This window comes from Pteropus alecto, unplaced genomic scaffold (assembly GCF_000325575.1).
Source record: "Pteropus alecto unplaced genomic scaffold, ASM32557v1 scaffold92, whole genome shotgun sequence".
Taxonomy (NCBI): Eukaryota; Metazoa; Chordata; class Mammalia; order Chiroptera; family Pteropodidae; genus Pteropus; species Pteropus alecto.
In genome coordinates this window covers 6,530,773-6,544,512 of record NW_006432447.1, presented here as the reverse complement: position 1 = coordinate 6,544,512, position 13,740 = coordinate 6,530,773, and the positions used below count along the sequence as shown (strand labels likewise).

Below are 13,740 nucleotides of genomic sequence, written 5' to 3'. Positions count from 1 at the left end.
TTAAATGTTTTTTTGAAAATATTTCTAAAATATATACACTTTCTTATTTGCAAAAAATATATTATATAAGCTAGCATTTAATATTTTCTTATTGGCTAAAGAGGGTTATGGATGCGTGTTCTCTTCTGCACTGTGTGGCATAGTTAATGTTCTTATTGGCTACTGAGGTATGCAGATCTGTCTCCACATTAATGGGCCCTGTCCTGTTTGTTGATTCATATTTTTTATTACTTCTTTGAGATTACTTCCAGCTCCTTTCTTGTCTTTCTATTACCTTCTGCAGGCCAGGAAACCAAATGAGCAAAAATGTTTAGATTTGCAATTAAAAAAAGAATGAAGGTCCCAGGTGCTGTCCTCTAAACAATGTATGCATGGACTTTGATACTGGTTGTTCAGTACTTGAATAACTCATTTCCCTGTTTTGAGATCTAATAAATGATTGTGGGTATAACTAGCTGACCTTTAGTATAACTGTACAACTTGATAAATTGCTAATTTTGGGCAGATTTAATTTAGGAAATATTTATGTCTTGAGGTTAGGAAAAAATTGCCTTATTATTTTAACTATTAATGTATTTTTCTATCTACATGCTTTCTCTTAATTTTTCATGCTTTCCTTTCTGTTTCTTTGTAGTTGAAAGAACAGATTTTACAGGCTGAGCAAAGTTATGGTTCTGCACTAGAAGGAATGAAGATAGAAATCTCCCAGCTAACTCGGGAGTTACATCAGCGGGATATCACTATTGCTTCTGCCAAAAGTTCTTCTTCTAACATGGAAAAGCAACTCAAAGCAGAGATACAAAAGGCAGAAGAAAAAGCAGTAGAGCACAAGGTGATGCTTGAACAAAACCTCTTTTTATTTGAAGCTTGCTTTTGAAGATTGAATTTATTAAAGATATAACTTTCATAGTATTTAATCCAGTAAATTTTTATTAGACCCCTGCTTTGAGCTGACAGTATGCTGGGTAACAAGCATTCTAGTGAGGATTGGTGGGGAGGCAAGCGTAGACACAGACAAGTAAAAAGATTATTTCTGTGGCAATTGGTGAGAGTGTGACATGTTCACTGTGACAAACTAGAGGACAAGTGGGGAAAGTGACAAGGGATGAGACTGGAAAGCAAGGACTAGCTCCTGAAGGGCCCTGTCAGCCATATTAAGGGGTTTGAGTGTTACCTTGAGTGCTGTCAGTAAGGAATGGCTTTTAGCAGGATAAAAGGTCTCTATGGTCATCATATAAGGAAGAAGCAAGGAGGCAAAGAGACCACTCAGATGCTGTCATAACAGTAAGGTGGTAGCCTGAGCAATGAGCCACAGAGGTAGAGGGAAATGGATGAATTCTGGAGATATTTGGCTGGTAAAATCGACAAGACTTTGTATTTGGTTGGACAGGGAGGGTGAGTTAGGCAGTTAAGGAAAGATGTCACTCTATTCCAGTCGGGCAGCTGAGTGGAAAGCGATGCTCTTTAGTGAAGCAGAGAAAAGGTAGGAAGCAGGTTTTGGAAGGATAATGAATTTGTATGAAAGGTATACAAAATAGGGAAACTGGCAGAATGGACATTGGTGTGGCACGTTTGGCTTGAGATAAAGGCCAGACTTTCATATGGAAGACTTTCATATCTAATAGACTTTCATATCTAATAGTCAATTCTAAAGAAAGGCTGGAGTTCAAGATTAAAATCAGGTAAGACATTTAGCTGTGGAATTCTTTGCATGAAGTTGGCATTTTAAACTCCCTGAGAGACTTGAGATTATAATGAGAAAGCATGGTGTATGAAGAGCAGAGGCTTGAATCAAACTTAGCGTAATACTCATTTAGGGTGAAAAAAGGTGTTGGTGTGGAGCTAAAAAAAAAAGTAGTAGCAACAAGGAAGGAAACCAGATAGTTTTCACTAAGGAGGCAGGAAGCCAAGGAAGGCAGGACTTTTTGCAAGTGGGAATGGTCAAGCAGAATGGCTACGGAGAAGGAGGACCGAAGATACTATTTCGTGAAAGGAGTGCAGTTCACATGACGTCGGAGGTAGAAGCCAAAGCGGAGGAGGCTAGCGCAGGAGAGTGGGTAGAGATTCGCCAGTGAACTAATTCATCTTCTTAGAATAATATTTTAATTACATGTATGTTAATTCATCTTGAAATACTTTAAAAAAATCTTTTTAGAAAAACATATATATATATAAATGAAGAATGTAACTTTGCCTGATGAAAATTACATATGGAAAAATTTTGTAACATGTATTTGGTTTGTTATTCTCATTTATTTCTTTTTCTGCTTTTCCCTTCTCAGGAGATTTTGGACCAGCTGGAGTCACTCAAGTTAGAAAATCGTCATCTTTCTGAAATGGTGATGAAATTGGAATTGGGTTTACATGAGGTACATAAATAGAAACTTAAGTTTTTCTACTTTTCAAGCCTTTAAAGAAATCACTTTGTAAATATTGGTATTGTAAAGAGACAGTTAAGGTAAAACATGAAATGATCCTTCTGCAGAAACTTTTTCACATAAAAAGAACTCAGGACAGTGATGAAAGTGAGCAAAATATGACTCTCCACTCCAGCAATTTGGAAGATATTTTTTACATTATGTATGTGAGAAAATATATATGCAGTCTGTGTTCTTAATAGGGAAAATGTATATAACGGGCTTAGCATAGTGCCTGGCATTTAGTAAGTACACAGTTAGTGTTAGATTATTATTGTAATTGTTTTGTTTACAATATCTTTCAGTATAAGGTATATCATCTTTTAAATAATTTAATTATATTTCTACAAGACAAAATTAATCAAATATTTTAGAATCTTATGTTCAGAGCATTTTAGTAGATGATATAATGGACATAGAATGAATAAGGTTGGATTCTTGCCTTTAAGAGATTGAAAATAATTGAGTAGGGAGGATAAGAAATGTCTCCAAGCCCCTGTGAAACTAAAAGAAAATATGGGGGACTGTTTTTATAATCCTTAGGAAGGTTCTGATTCTCTTAGCATCATGAAACCATAAAGAATTTTACAAGATAAAGAATTTTACAACATAAAAATGTAAAATTTATGGATGGCTAAAGATCCCTTAAAAAAAGACTAATAGGCTGGAGGAAAACAATCTATAAACAGACAAAAGGTTAATATCAAATATTAATATATAAGGATTTCCTACAAAGATAGTAAAAGATAATCCAGTAGAAAAATGGTCAGGGGGCATAAATAGATAATTTATAGAAGTAATATAAAAAATCCAGTAAACAAGGAAAGCTGTTCAATGTACTTAATGATCAAAACAAAATAAATATTCTTTTGCTAATTAGATTGACAATGTTTTTAAAAACTAATAGAGCCATTGTTGGCAAAAATATAGAGAAATAGGCTCTCATGCTTTGTTAATGAGAAAGTGAATTCATAGAGTCTTTCTTGGGGACAATTTAGCAATATTCATCAAAGTTGTAAATATAGATAGCCATAAACTCCTGAGTCATGTGCATTTCTGATTTTGATAGTCATTGCTTAGTAATTCTCCAGAAAGGTCATATCAATTTGCATTCCCAAAGAACCCATTCTATAGGAGCAAATGTGCAGAAATGGTCATTTCAGTGTTGTTCATAATATCCAGAATTTTAAAATAAACTAAATGTTAATCTATAGAGGATGGTTAATTTGTGGCTTTCTATACTATGAAATATTATGCTGTTATTTAAGGCAGCAAATGAAAATATGCATCCAATCTTACTCCCTCCCTCAAGCCTTCTAAAACTACAATAAAAAGATTTTTTTTTTTAAGCACAAACCTATAAGAATGGAAAAATAGGAGAGGAGGCAATAGCTAAACATTTTGTAAAGGAGAAGATTGGATGGATGGGTGGACGGATGGATGGATGGATGGATGGATGGAAAATGACTTTATCTGCCCTAATAAAGCCAATACTAAGCTAATAGTGGAGAAAGCCATGAACTAACCTGGTTTACAACACAAATCTTTAAAAGGCCCAGGATTTGGAAATACCTGATTGAGAGAATCTTCTCTTACGCAATGATTGCCTGTTCATATGAGTTGGGAACTCTCAGAGGCACTTAAGCCAGACTATGACCAGATATTGTGTTTAGCTTTATTCCTCCTCAAACCTTCAACTAATAGTGGTAGTACTGTCCTTTCTTTACACGTCCAGGTGTGTATTTGCTACACAGTTTTTATATTACCTTTCACATTCATTTATCTGTAATTGTTGTTAATAAAATAATAAATTTGAGAAAATGTAAAGATAACAGCAAAGGCAAACATTATCTTTTTTAAAAAGTATATATAATGATGTCAGACATCAGAGTCTGACTAGTGAAAATCTTGTCAGCAGTTTAAACTTCTTCTGGTTTTGAAGTTACACACAGTGGAAACATGTACATATTGAGAATAGTTATAAGAATGTGTCTTTTTGCATTTTACTACCTTGGAAGGTGGAATTGCTTCTACAAATGAATGGGTTAAATAGCTATTTTAATAAATTATTTATCTTAATAATGGAAACAATAGCTCTGATAAATTATTTACCACTTAAAAATTGACAGTAGTTTGCAGTTTAACTTATATGTTCTGCAAAAAAACTTTTTTGAGATTTTAACTGGCATTGACAACTTATTGAAAGATTTTGTAACTTACTGTCACTACTGGTACAGAGACAGTTAAAAGATAGTATTTTAAAGTTTATGTTTTTCTTAGGTAAATTCTGTTTGTCAAACCATTGTTAACCAGCTTATTTTCAGATAATTCTTTACTGAATAGACCGAGCTAAACATAGTATTAAACTTCAAAGAAGATTATCATAATTTTTCAGAATGCTAATGAAAATATTTCATCATTAGAAAAAATGACCCAGACTACTTTTTTTTTTTCAGGTACTGTATTATCAGGGAACACCTAGAATTGAAGAGCAATAAAATTTATGATCACAGAACTCAGGCCAATCAGTAGTAATTCTCACATTATACTTAAATACTGCTTTATCATGTCCACATTTATTTCACAAGAATAGGTACCAATATTATATAAAAGTATTTCAGGCCAAAGAGTATTTATTTAAAAGCTGCCCCTTCCAGCCAGAATTCTTTTTCGGAACCTTCTGTTCAGTTTCTTTCTTTGAACTAAGTCTCTTGATTTTCTTCCACAGGTGTTCTGGGGCTATTCAACCTTCTCTTTCTTGAAGAATCCATAGCCACTATCTTTCTTTTTCTGTTTCTGATTCTTATAGCTTTCCTCCTTGCTAGTTCCAAGCCTTGCTCCTGCCCATTTACTATAAGAAACAGAACCCCTTGTCTCTCTGTCTTCGAGGGCCAAAAACAAATCTTCACTATTTCCATGGTAAAGCCATAGATGAACTAGTTAAAACTAAAAAAAAAATGTAATTTTCTATCAGCAGTATCACAGATGACAAGTATTCTTATACAAATTAAGTGACTGTAGTATTCTTTTTTATTAGGCGAAAGAGATTTCACTAGCAGACCTCCAGGAGAATTATATTGAGGCATTAAATAAATTAGTATCTGAAAATCAACAACTGCAGAAAGATTTGATGGATACCAAATCTAAACTGGAGATTTCTACTCAGATGTGCAAAAAAAACTATGACAGGATCTTTAAACCAACACACAGCAGAGCACCTGAGTTCAAGAATACAGAGTTCAAGTAAAATTTCTTCACAGTTTATTTAAAATATGTATCATTGTAATATAATTCACATTTCTTTGAGAATAGTTTCTGACTTACAGATATTAAATCTCCATCAAAGTACTGTGTGTTTAATTCTCAAGTATAATGTGCACAAGGAATGCTCAGGTTAAAAAATGGAAGGGGTTACATAACATTTTCATTCAAGCTTTTGTTTTAGACACTTTAGATGTAGGTATAAACAACATTCTTACTCCCCTGAGCCTTTTCATACTGCCTACCACCTCCCATACCCACTTGGCCCATAAGAGGTTGGCTTTTTATAAAAAGCTTCCTTTGTATTTTTGGTCAGTTAATTATAGGCTGTTCGCATAAAAAGTCAGCATTCAATGAAAAACCACCTGGCTTTTTAGCTCTCACTATATGGCTTGCATATTTTTCTACCAAAAGCCTTTTATTGACACATTCACCCACACTCTCACCTCCACCCCCAGATGAGGTTAGGTGCCCTTCTTATGAGCACAGTACTTCCCCTTATCTTAGTACTCACCACACTGTATTACTCTGGCAGCGTGTCTGTCTGACTTGCTATATTGTAAGTATGTGAGGGCAGAACCCTGGCAGTAGGGACTGGATACTTGGAACCCGAATGAATGAAAGAACACAGGTCTGAGTGGGCTGCTCATTTTGTAAATTACGCCTTACTAGTCAGCCTTTTCATTTATTTTTAAGTGAACTTCCTATAACATTTCTGTTTTAAAAGAGAAAACTTGCTACAATTTTCATTTGTTTTGTTTCCTAATCTGCTATCCAGGCCAACCCATGGCCAGCACAGACATGAAGGAATAAAGACTGAACACTACAAAACAGGTCTTCATTCTTCAAGAGAACACACGTCGGATAGTATAGAGCCTGTGTCCAGTGTCCTCAGCCCCCCAAGTCCTCAAATCAGCCTTTGCAGCTCTACCACCTCTTCGCCTTCTAACTTTCTGTATAAAACTCACTCTTTGCCTTCAGTGCTAGATACAAATGAAACCATTTTTTCTGACACTGTCTCTGAGAGTATAAATGACCAAGAAGAGTTTATGTCTTCGGTATGGAAACTTTCTGATTTTACTATTTGTTAAGTTTTAGTGTATTTTATCCTTTATTTTAAGGGTAAGGCACATGATAAATTCTCATTTTATTTGGTTTCTTGCTCGTTCTCTGTCTTAAGTGTGCTTTTTTATTCTCATGTATTTCTGTCTTATGGTTTTGCTTGTGAAGACATGTTCAGCCATGATTACTTTTCAAAATATGTCTTAGTTCTAAATATCACATCAGTTACAGGTATTCATTTGTTTTTAACCCTTAATTGGAAATTCCCTTTCTTTTTTAGAGAGGGTCAATTTTGTATTGGAATGTTCAAGGATTATCTCTGGATGCCAAGATAGTTCTGAGGCATAGCCAGCGAAGAAGGAAAAGAGGAACTGATGGAAAGGGAGAAAGGTGGAGGTAGAGGAAGGAATTGCATCTGACGTGTCCAGAACATGGATTCGGTGCCACACACTGGTGACCCTGATGGCAGAGAGCTGCCCTTTGCCACCGTGCTGGCCCCCTGTTTCTACAGTTGTCGTGCAGACTCCACCATCTTTTTTGCCTTCAGTACTGAAGTGCTTGCTCGGGCCATTCATTCCTATCACCAGTTTCAAAATGAGTCCCCACTACATGTGTATGTAATTCTGAAATCCAAAAAAATCCTGAAATCCAACTTTCTTCCCAAGTTTGGCAGCAAAACTTATTTGGCACTAAAACCTGACTTGAACTGACGTGATAGTATGTGTAGACTTTATCTGCACCACTTAACATTTTACTAGCGATATCTGTTACCTCCGACTACTAGGGTAACACAGTCGATCCTCATTAGTCGTGGATCCTGTATTGTGAGTTCACCTACTTGCTAAACTGTTTGTAACCCCAGTCAGTACTTGCAGCACTGCCATGGTCAATTGTGCATGGTGCAGAGCTGCAAAACATTTCAGTCACCAGTCTTACACATGCCCAGCTAAGGTCGGCCAAGAGGGCTCTACCCTCTTGTTCCAGCTCTCATACGCAGATGGCCAGAGTCCAGAGCTAGTAGGGGCAGCGCAGGGTGCAAGAAGCTCGGATTCTGGGGCCCCTGGAACAGGATTTGAATATCAACTCTGGCAGCCCTTAGTGGGGCAGCCTCAGGCAAGTCTCTAACCACTTCTCAACCTCATTTTTTCTTTTGTAAAATAAAATCTCCTGAGATGAGTGTTTTTAGGATGATAATCTATATGAGATGTGTGTGCATTTCTCTTAGGAGCTGTGAATCTGTATTCACTAATTCAGTGTTTGAGGTGACTTGAGAGAAAATAAGTGCTGCAGATGAAGATCGACTATATTTGGTTTATGTCCTGTGTTACCTTTCTAAAGTCTGAACTCTGGAATACCACTACCTGAAAGGTTTCGGATAAGGGACCGCAGACTGAGATTTCGGAGGAGGAAAAATAATTGATTTTAACTGGTGTCTAATATGTTCTACGTAGAGTTCGTGTCCTTTGAAGTGAAAGTAACACATTCAGATTTTAAAAGCAAGTTTGAATAACATATCAAGTATATTCTCATCTGGGGTATAGAAGGATGTACAAGTCTAAAATGAGATTTTCTTTAAATCAGTAATTAATATCTTACATTTATATGACACTTTACATTTATACAACTTGAGTCAGAAAGGGAGAGATCTATGTCAATTTTTACAGAACTTTTTAAAAAGTATTATTGTCATTAGGACAAAGCATCCCTTTTGAGGAAAAAAAATTTTAAAAATCATCTTTTAATATTGCTAGTTAGGAAATATAATGCATAATGTGTTTTAGAAACATACTATTTCACTTACATATGTCAAAATTTGTTTCTCTTCTAGTGTCCCATGCCTATGTCTCCCCTCGGTTCAATAGCTACAAGATTTTTGGAAGAGGAGGAAATGAGGTCTCATCATATTCTAGAGCGCCTGGATGCCCACATTGAAGAACTAAAGAGAGAGAGTGAAAAGACTGTAAAACAGTTCACAGCTCTAAAGTAGCCTCTTAGAAAAATCACAGACTTGGAAATAAAAACAAACATTGAAGAGTTACTGTCATCTGAATAGCAGCTCTTTAAAAACATGAACATATAAAAATTGTAAAGGTGAGGCATACTAAAGCTATGAAGAAATCTGAAAAACTGGTACTTCTCTAAGGCATTTTCACTGCACTGATTTGTTTGAAGGACTTTTTCCAGCAATAACTTGTAAGAATAAACCACTTTGCTAGACTTCTTTCTCATTAGTATTTATTATAAACTGATTCTTTCTCTTGCTGTCTTAAATGTGAATAGCTATAGACTAAAATAAAGATTTTATGGTACATGTTGAAAATAAAGTAACTACAGGCACTTTAAGGGAAGTGTTTAGAAGTATGGGTTCAGAGTCAAACGGATCTGCGTTGGCAACTAGTTTTGCTGTTTACTAGCCAGTCGGGCTGGTAATATGCAGTCAGGCTGGTAGTATATAAAGGGGCTAAAGAACTTTGACAGGAAACCTCCTTGCTCAAAGCCCAAATATGAGAGGGTGGTTGTTTTTTTTTTTTTAAACGGAACCTCAATTCCACATGCCTCTCTGTTGCTCCATGTATTTTGCTCCGCTTGACCCAGACGTTTCTGCGGTGACTGTTTACACTTCCTCACCTCCCACTCTTTTCTTAACTCTCTCTAGCCCCTTTCAGTCCCCACCATAAAACTGCTGTCTTGCTTTTGAGGTCACCAGTGACCCAATTAGTCCCTGAGCGTCATTTTGCACTTCCTCTTTTGGCTTCTATGCTCTGACACTCCTGGCTTCCCTCCTACTTCGCTGGCCACTCCATCTCATTGTCCTTATATGGCTTTTCCTTTCCTACCCTCCCCAGGGCTTCGAAATGGGTTTCTCACTCAGTATACTCCCCTGGGATATTTTCATTTGATTCTGAAGCTTTCAATACTGTCTACAGGCCAACGACCCTTACATTCAAAACTAATCTTGGTCTCTCCCCAGAGCTACTGTCTTAGAAACCTAACCGCTTATGGAATATCTTCACAGCATCTTATCTTGAACATTTCCAAGAGAGAACTCAGTTCTCCCTCTTGCTAAGAGTCCATGTCAGGACAGCATCATGTTTGCCAATTGCTAGGAGCTGTCCTTTACTCCTTCCTTACCCACACCTCCAAATCCAAACCATTGGGAGGTCCTGCCCGTTCGGCCTCCAAAATCTCTCTCAGATCCAATCATCTCTCCTCCACTGCCATCCCCCTGGTCCAGACTAACCCAATGTCTCACTTAGACTCTGTCAGTAGCCTCCTAACTGGTATCACTCCTACTCCTGACCCCAGTAATTCATTCTCATTGGTGCCTTAAGAGTTATCTTTTAGGAATGTAAATGAACGGTGTCACCACTGCCTCTCTAAAAACCTTTCAAAGGCTTCTTATTGTGCTCACAATAAATCCGAGTTGCTTACCATCATCTCCAAGGCCCCCAGCAATCTCGGCCTGCCTCCATCGCCCACCTGTGCTGTCTTTCTTTTCACTGTGCTCCAGCCTCACTGGCCTCCCTTATTGTTTTGTGACAATAAAGCCAGCTTTAACCTGTTTATAGCATCTCTTTCTCTCCCTTCACCCGTGATTGGCGTTTCCTCCTCTCTCAGGTCTGCGCTCCATCACTCCATCGTCTGCTCTTGAGAAAGCCTTCCCTGACCGCTGCATCCAAAACCCACGTCTCTCGGTTTCTCTAGCTCACCGCTCTGTTATTTCCGTCATAGTACTTACCACTCGCTGAAATTACATTGTTACTTGGTTTATGTTTTTATTGTTTATTCCTTCCTTTAGAACTAAGCTCCTTGAGGGCAAGGGCTTTGCCTGTGTCGTACATGGTGGGGTCCTTATCAGCACAAGCCCAACACCTCAGAAGGGTGAATGTCCTTTCTCAGATGTGCCGCATTTTCCTGGTGTGCCTTCGTATATGCTGACCTTTGGGTCTGCTTCCTCTTCCCACACACTTTTATGTGCCCCTATTATCTTGCTTGGCAAAGCTTTCCCACATCCCCCGACCAGACTCAGGGAGTGTTCCTCCTGTGTGTGCCCCTCTCAAAACACTAACTATACTGTGCTGTTTATTTAAATTCCATCTCTCCACTAAATTGAAAACTTACAAGCAGGGCCCAAGTCCTGCCTAGATCCTCAGTCAGCCTGCTGCCTAACATAAGGCACTAAGTAAATACTGGATGGATGAAAATCACTACCATTCCGGGCTTCATTGTACTTACCTGTAAAATGGGGATAATACCTCATGGCAATGAGAGGATTTACTGAAAATATACTTCTGACAGGGCTTTGCAGACTCTGAAAATACCATACCCATGTGGATTGGTATGAGGGGATTTCTGAGTTTCAGACTGTCCCAAGCTTACTCTTAAAAGGAAGAACCCCTGCTTCTGAAATTGTCACAGGATGTTGACTAGGAGGAAAAATGACAGACTCTAGTCACTGGAAATACTTAAGGAATCATGAGGTACTATGTACTTCCTTAAATTTATACAGTGTTGTTTAAAGTTGAAATAGTCAACTAGTTAACTAATTCTCTAAATTTGTCAGAAAAATTCGATTTTAATTTAGTCTCAGCTTCACTTTTCAAAAAGATGCCAAATATTGAAAAGTGTCAAAACAAAATTTGAGTTAGTATCTTAATACACATTTTACAAAACCTCTTAGTGATCAGGGTACCCAAATGAGTTGAAAATGAGGATGCTGTAGTCTACTTTTGATGTTCACAGATGTTTTGTTGGGCGAGTTATTCTGCCTCGATTCCCAGTGAAGTTTTTTCTGGATTTCTATGCAGTTGAAGAGGACAAAGTTGAGTTCCTATTGTGGGTTGGACACTGCCTTTCCATGGAGCCTCATTTGATCTCAACAAGTCTGGGAGGCAGTGGATATCATTGTTCCGACAGGGAACAGGAAGTTGACAGGATTTCAGTGGCTTGCCCAGGGTCCCAACGCCCAGGCTCTTTCTAGCAGAGCCTAAGGGTGGGTAGTATGGACTGCAGGCAGGAGACCCTGTTCCTAATCCTAGCTCTGTCATTCATGAGCTGTGTGACCTTGGGGAAGTTAATTAACCTCTCTATGTCTCAATGATATCATCTGTAAAGTGGGGGAAATAAAAATTGTATCTACCTCATAGGGTTTTCGCGCAGATTAAATTAAAGTGCAAAGCAATTAGATCAGTGCATGGCTCAGTAAGTGCTATGCAAGTATACTGTTGAATAGAGAAAATACAACACTGTGTTCCTGTTATGTCTATTTAACTCCAAAAAATCCTGCCTTGCTCCTTATACACAGACATGTAACACCTGGTAAAGTACGGGTGCTGGTTATCTGTTTGCAAAACCCCCTTGAGTCTAGTGCCTAAAAGTTACAGGTGAGAAAAATAACTCAAATAAGCTCTGTCACTGAGAATATACATTAAGCTAACAGTTGTCATGAGTTGCCTTCAAGTGCAGAATGACAAGGTTAGAAAGAGAAATCTGTTGACTTGTTCTAGAAGCAGTTTGAGATAGCAATACAAAAATGCATCGAAAAGGAACAAATGGTGGAATCAGGACAAAGGGGAAATGAGGGCTGTAAATGTTGATTCACAAACGACCATCTAGTCTAGTCCAGCTGCCAGAGGCAGGCAAAAAAATTACCTCTGAGCTTCTTAAGGGCAAAAGCAGAGAGGAAAACATTATGACTTAAAAGCTTTATGGTGCCCACAAGATGAAAACAGACCATGGGTTCAGGGGAAGCACATCTTTTTCTGAGTGTGTATAAGCGTTAGGAGAGGCCCTAAAACATTTTCGTAACTGATGATAATCAGAGAATTACAGCTTCCTTGTGGCGTGCTTCAATATGGGCTGATGGTAAAAGGCTGAAGTGCAATTTAGAGAACCCAGTTCTGAGAGGATCCCAAGCACGGTGCTGGGAAGGTCCTGTGGCCTGGCTTGATCAAAGGGGGAAATTTAGAAAAATGATGGACTGCAGGCCTTTAAAGCAATCTTCTATGAAAGCTATTTCTCTATAGTGCAATTTCGATAATTTAAATAACATAGTTCACTCTTTTTTTTCTCAGTGGGAATCTAGAATTTAGGAATTTTACGTTGTCCATTATGGCCACATTCAAATGATTTGATGACTCAATCAGAAGTAAGTTTATACTGCTCTTATGAAAAGGAAGAATGCAATCAAGGCAATGCTTGAATGGTGTTAGGTCCAGGAACTTCCTGATATTAAATGCAAAATGTATAAGTCTGCACACATACATCTTTCAGAGGGAGAGAGTCCACAGTTTGCATATGACTCTCCAAGATATCTGTGAGCCAAAGAGAGATTAAGACCCACAAGTTTGAGACTGGAACTCCCCCAGCATGGTGTTCTGTTTCCTGGGGGACATAGAAACTGGAGGAGCCCATCCAACTCCTGTTGGGCCTGAGCTTTAAGGTGCAGTTGAATTCTCAAGAAAGGGCGAAGGCGGTGACAACCAAGGGTGCAGGGCTGCCTTCTGGGCGTACGAAAATGCCCCAGAATCGACTGTGGTGATGGTTGCACAACTCTGAATATAACACAACTAAAAACTATTCAATTGTACACTTTATATGGGTGAATTGCATGGTAGATGAATTATATCTGCAAGCTGTTAGGAAAAAAAAAAAGACTGATGGGTAGCAATGCCTAAAAAATTCAAGTTTATACTCAGAAAACATCACAACATACATAGCACACGCTCTTCTAAAATTTCACATTTTCCGCTCTCAATTCCCATTTAGGAGTAACAGTGGTGGCCTTCTTTAGAGAGCGGTGATCGAGCTCTGAATAACTGCTGTGGGTGGGGCAGTTCTGCGCCCTGGAATACTGTGGGCAGCGGCTTTGCCAAGGGCCCTCACGCTGCTGGGCTCCGGCTCTCTCTCCAGTGGAGCGCGGTCTTGGGCTGCCTCCGAGGGGAGCAGTTTGCAAGATTACTGAGCGTTCTGGCAGCAAAGTCTGTAATAATCAGCCAGG

General features: G+C 38.3%; 1 protein-coding gene across 15 annotated transcripts in view; it reads left to right on the top strand.

Annotated features, from left to right (window-relative positions):
- The window catches only part of CEP63 (centrosomal protein 63), a 42,794-nt gene extending 33,837 nt beyond the window's left edge, over positions 1-8,957 (top strand). For 11 of the 15 annotated variants that reach the window (XM_015585828.2, XM_015585833.2, XM_015585831.2 and 8 more), the window contains exons 11-15: positions 635-832; positions 2,283-2,369; positions 5,455-5,660; positions 6,457-6,736; positions 8,569-8,957. In XM_015585828.2, the coding sequence (XP_015441314.1) occupies positions 635-832; positions 2,283-2,369; positions 5,455-5,660; positions 6,457-6,736; positions 8,569-8,727 (930 nt within the window). In that variant the 3' untranslated portion in view covers positions 8,728-8,957. Of the gene's footprint in view, positions 1-634; positions 833-2,282; positions 2,370-5,454; positions 5,661-6,456; positions 6,737-8,568 lie in introns of those variants that run through there. The other 4 variants (XM_025043639.1, XM_025043635.1, XM_025043633.1 and 1 more) reach the window with 3 other exon arrangements.
- The last annotated feature ends 4,783 nt before the right edge of the window (positions 8,958-13,740 follow it).